Source organism: Notolepis coatsorum (assembly GCF_963971535.1).
Source record: "Notolepis coatsorum genome assembly, chromosome: 13".
Lineage (NCBI taxonomy): Eukaryota > Metazoa > Chordata > Actinopteri > Aulopiformes > Paralepididae > Notolepis > Notolepis coatsorum.
Window position 1 is genome coordinate 113874789 of NC_140177.1, and position 5368 is coordinate 113880156.

Genomic DNA, 5368 nt, shown 5'->3' on the forward strand with positions numbered 1-5368 from the left:
TAAGGTTAACCCTTTCACTACCACACTACAGGACGTTAACCCTTTCACTACCACACTAGACGGTTAACCGTCTGTAGTGTGGTAGTGAAAGGGTTAACCTTCTGTAATGTGGTAGTGAAAGAGTTAAACATTCAAATAAAATGCCTTTTTTTTTTTTTTTATTCAGTAGCCTATTGACTGGCGCATTTCTTATCCTGACATTAAAGGCTTTAAATGCCATTTGGTGGTCAGTCTGTTACTCAAGATGCCCTGGGCTTTTGGGATCCATTACCAGTGTAGATCTAGAGGCACTGCTGACGTGATACAACAGAACAGATGAGTTCACTGCTACCTCAAGCTTATTCATGCTTGTTCATGTTTGTTTTGGAAGTGGGGGACAGACAAAATAACAAGAGGCTCTTGCAGAACAAACTGCCTAGAAAGTGTTAACTGTGGCAACTGTAGATATGGTGTCGGAAGTGGGTGTGAGAATGACTGTGTGTATAATGTTCATCTATATTAAGTTGTATTTGAACAGTTGGGGAAAATGGGGTTCAGGCCAAGTGGGCTAATCTAGCAGTGGATATATTTAACTCAGTGGAAAGATGGTCCTTTGAGTGTCACATTAAGACAAAGGACATGTGTTCATTTGGAAAAGAGCTGTGGGGTCCTTGACATGGGATATTTTATCTCAAACTACAAGTTGGTAATTTAGTGGACCACTAGCAACAATTAGAATGCCTGCACTAGACTTGTGAGTTTTATGTGGCTGCGTTTTAACCCCTGGGTGTCATACCATGCAACAGACAACAGGAGAAGAGGCAAAATACAACTCACAAAATAAAAGTCCGGTTTATTGTCAAACAACAAACTTCGCACATACATCAAAACAGGCCATCATAAAACAAAAAAAACAAAAGTCGCTGACAAAACAAAATAAAAAAGGTAAAAGAAAAGAGGCTCTTTTCTTTGGCCTTGCCCTCCCATACAAACAAACTAGTTATGGTACAACTAAAGTACATACATAAAATTTACTGGAATGCTCTGAGTTCAACGGCTTATGTTTCTTTTTTTTTCTCTCCATCCTTTTTTACAATGTTTTGTATTTTTCTGTTGAGATATCGGAACATGGTCAACCAAGTAAGATCTTTCACAAAGAAGCACCGATTTGGTCACAGGAGATCACTACAGAGACCGACCCCCCTAACAATATGTACAAAAATATAAAATGTAAATAAAAATACAAACAAATTCTCCTTTTGTGTCATTTCGTTGAGAAATGTTGAGCCTTTTTTTAAATCTGCATTGCTGTGGCGGTGGTTTCCTCTAGAAAGTGTTCGCAGCTGGGGAGTGTGTGTGTTGTGTATTGGACATGGATGTTGAACTCTACTTTCTAATGACCATGTTTTATTTTTTAAAAATTTGTGTGTGTTTTTTTATTTTATTTGTATCCCCCTCCACCTCAGGGGGGATCAGGAAGTAGGTTCAGCAGGATGGGGGGAGGGGGAAGAGGGCACATCAATCATCGTCATCAGTCTTCTGCTTCTTGGTTTTGACATCATCCTGAAAAGACAGGGGGGGGGGGTTACAAACAAACCGTACATCACGATAATAAGGTAACTGGAATCTGTGACAAATTGGAACTGGAGGTTTTGTAGATGTGCTTTAAAAAAATCCCACCTCGTCATCCTCATCCTCATCCTCATCGTCATCGTCAGCTGGTCGTTTTGTGCCGCTCTCAAGGTCATCATCATCTTCCTCGTCATCTTCCTCACCTACACCAAAAAAGTAAAATCACTAAGTTAACCTTGTTTCATAAAGTTCCTCTGGGTGGTTTGAGGAGGGGGGGTGTATGTTTTTTTGTAAATAAAAGCGATAAAAAAAGTTTCAAATGGTCAAAAACGTGGAGGTGGATGGGACAGAACTTTTGGACCCACCTTATATCCTTAGAATATTAATCAAATAAAATAAAAACACTGACAAACTGCCAGCAAACAAATGGATATTCACACACCCTCACCTTCTTCTTCATCCTCATCGTCCACATCATCATCCTCATCCTCGTCTATTTCGGGCTCACCGTTCTCCTCGTTCTCCTGTTAGTAAAATAAATAAAGTGTTTTTAATAATTGTTTTCAGGCAATAAAGCTGCAAAACCTATTAAATTTAGCTTTCAATACAAAAATGCAGATTTATTTGATTTTTGAGAGTTCAAGCAAACTTGTTAACCTTTCCAAATATGTAAAGTATTGTTTACATTTAAACATTCTGAGGGGGTGTAGACATGTTAGTCTACGTTAGTTAGTCCAGTGAGTGCTGTGGAAGTGGTCATATATACCTTTCCATTGGTCGTATTGTCTTTGCCATTCTCCTTGTCATCTAGCAGCTTCTTTTCTTTAAGATCCTATGGGAAACCAGAGGAACTCAGTTATAGCAACCAGCTTAACAAATTCAAACATTAATTGCAGTTCTATTCTATCCACCATAATTAAATGCATATTTTTATGGTCGATAAAGTTTCTGAGTAGTTGAAAACATGTTTTGTTTAGTCTAGTGTTCGGTCGACTGTCAAAACCCTCCAGTATGGCCTCAAAATTCCTCATTTAGCGCCATATCGGCTGCTGCAGTAGATTTACACGGCGCCCGTCAACACTTACACTCTTGCCTCCCCGCCCACTTCATCCAGTTTAATGTGTTGTAATCTGATACTTTGATGTCGCTCGGGGGCACTGTGGGTATTGTAGTTCGATTGGTTTCGTCAGCACCATATGTCACAAGACACGCCCGGGGAACACACTGCAATACCCAGGGTGCACAGCTCAATTTAAATACGCGCAAGAACAAGCAGCTAGCGCGGCGCTGGCCGATTTAACTGAGGCTTAAAAGGACAATAGAAGACGACACATGGCATCTACAAATTGAACAGGTCGTAGTTCTTGAGCCAATAATCCTAACCTACTCCGCCGAAAATAACACCAAACCTGTTTTGGCGCTAAAGGAAATAAATCACAGGAAATATTTTTCAAAGCCCACATTCATCTTCTGAGCTTTCCAAATCGAAATGCCTCTCTGTTCTATTTATAGTCTAGAGTACAAATGGCCCTCAGTTTCCTTGTTTTAACGACACCGTCCATTTATATGCATATTGCGCGCATGACTTAATCAGATAGTTTCATTGATTTAGTTATATAAAATATGTTATCTCCTAAACTCTCAACATCATCAACACCGCCTCCTTAATACACGGACACAGTCCGTCGCGAGTCAGCTGGCTGTGCAGACTCAAATTCGACCCGTGCGCAGCCAAAAAGGCTCTTGTACATAATATTTTTTACAGGTATAAATAGTTTTACAACCGCGCGCCCGATCAATTAGTGTCTAGTTGATAATCCGGAGAAGAAGAAAAAAGTCCATATAAAAAAAAAGACACATTTGGGAAAATAACGCTCGCCAGGGCTCCGCAGCTGACAGAGAGGCGGACAGTTGTAAAACAAGCATCACATCGCATCTTAACCTACCCAAATGCCATGGATGGAAAAAGCGGGCAATAAACTTTAGAGAATAAATGTAACATTAAATCGCTCATCTAGAATAAAATCGCGGCCATGGGTCACTGTAGGCTATAGCCTATATATAAAGTATACCCCCATATAAAACAGAGGTATAGTAACCGATCATGAGACCGCTACGCTCCCAAAATGCCCTCTGAAATCATTCCGGCGCCAGGAAACGAGCCCCTTATACCCTCTGGAGAGAAAAAAAAAAGTCTGTAAATAAACCATCTCGCCGAATGATAAGTCTGTGTTTTCGTTGAAATGCAATAATAACGAGCAATAAACAAAGGGACTAGCGGTTTTGAAAGTTGACATTTGTCGGAATTACGCACAACACCGAGCGCTACCTGTCCATTCAAACGCGCCGCAGCAGCAGGCGGAGCTCAGCAGCCGGCGAACTTCAGCTCCAACACCTCGGCTCTGAGCTCTGAGAAGCACACTTTTGCAACCGTCTCAGTGCCCGTTTCGCAGCATTATAGTGAAGAGGACAAGGAAGCATCTCCCAAAGTGAAAGCAGTTTGCTTATTAAATGCCCCCATGCGAGATGGAACGTGAATAAAATCCTATTGGTCGTATAATTCGGAATACGACTTGTATAGGCGATGGGTCAAAAACACTCGAGTTTGCATAAACAAAATGTTTAAGTGCTGTTAAATAAGAATGAGCAGGTCAAACATCATATTTCGCGTTCACTGAGGAACCGAACCGCTTGTATAAACAAAGAACCCGCGCAGACTGTTACACTCCGCGGACAATGAGAGGCAACGCTTGTAAACGAGCCTATTTCCATTATGCGGACGCGAGACCTCTCGTTACATTGTATCATTTTCCATCACTACCTCCCAAACCCGTGCAGATGGATCCATTATCTGTGCGCCAAACATACTCGCAAGTAGTCGATGTTCAGAGTTTGAACTGTCCAAATGAGCGCGAACCAGGAGAAACGCTTTAAAAAAAAATCTAGGTTAGTCTGAAAGATGCCTTATAATATTCAATACAGGGGCATGAGAAAATAATATAAAAATCAGAATTCCCTTACCTTGGCCGAGACTTCCGGTCCAGTGTCAACTTTTGCTTTTGTGTCTGCCATTGTTTTAGTTCAATAAAATAAAGGACGGCTGAAATTAAAGGTTGAATAAAGTAAATCCCTTTTTTTTCCAGCTATGGATCAATCACTATTATATTGTGCCAGTGGCCAATGCTGGTGACTGCCGAGGCTTTAATATAGGCTTGTGGGCGGAACAGAGAGGCGGCCGGAGCCGCGTGATTGGCCGAGGCGCTCACAGAGGTGTGCGTCTCGCGCGTTGGAGTGGAACAATGGGTAGAATGTCTAAACCCAGAGGACACACCCCCCCCTTTCCATCTGATACACTACACTCCCGCTATTGCAACTGTCCTTTCTCAATAATATAGTCGGATTAAGAAATGCTACGTAACAAACTCATACTTTACAACCCATAACAAACGTATGCCGCCCTAATTGTAGGCGGGATAAAAGGCGCAAGATGTGTTTCCAAGTACCGAATTACGCATACGCGTGTAGAATTGACCGAGCTTCCATTTTGACGTCGCGTTACAACTTCATTGATTGATGTTGATTTCGACTATTCGAGTGGCATCTACCGACGTTCTCCAACCCGCCACCAATGTGGGTAAATGTCGTTTTAGTCTAAAGCAAAGCGGCAAATGTCGATTGCGTTGGACGGCAGTCGGCAGCCTATATATGTCATGTATGTACATTTCATGCGCTGCCATTATGCTCAGTATCAAACAAATACAGCGCGTACAGTGTAATGTGGAATAGCACCGCTTTGTCACAGAGCCGATCGTTGAAT

The 5368-nt window shown here is 41.7% G+C and overlaps 1 protein-coding gene across 2 annotated transcripts; it reads right to left on the reverse strand.

The window, feature by feature from the left end:
* Positions 1–812: 812 nt before the first annotated feature.
* Positions 813–4738, reverse strand: ptmab (prothymosin alpha b). 2 transcript variants are annotated; one of them, XM_084326799.1, is made up of 5 exons: positions 4573–4738; positions 2318–2383; positions 1994–2075; positions 1660–1754; positions 813–1542 (listed from the first exon to the last, which is right to left on the reverse strand). In XM_084326799.1, the coding sequence occupies exons 1-5, from the start codon at positions 4621–4623 to the stop codon at positions 1498–1500; spliced, it is 339 nt and encodes a 112-aa protein (XP_084182925.1). In that variant the 5' UTR covers positions 4624–4738; the 3' UTR covers positions 813–1497. The 2 variants fall into 2 exon arrangements, with proteins under 2 accessions (XP_084182925.1, XP_084182926.1); XM_084326800.1 differs by having other exon boundaries at positions 2000–2075; positions 4573–4737.
* Between the last annotated feature and the right edge of the window lie 630 nt (positions 4739–5368).

Excerpts from the sequence above, each read along its gene's own strand:
- ptmab (XM_084326799.1), bottom strand. The coding sequence starts at position 4,623 with ATGGCAGACACAAAAGCAAAAGTTGACACTGGACCGGAAGTCTCGGCC. Across the intron at positions 2,384-4,572 it reads GACCGGAAGTCTCGGCCAAG|GATCTTAAAGAAAAGAAGCT; the intron begins GTAAGGGAATTC and ends GGTTTCCCATAG. Across the intron at positions 1,755-1,993 it reads GGATGAAGAAGAAGGTGAGG|GTGAGGAAGATGACGAGGAA; the intron begins GTGTGTGAATAT and ends TTTTTGGTGTAG.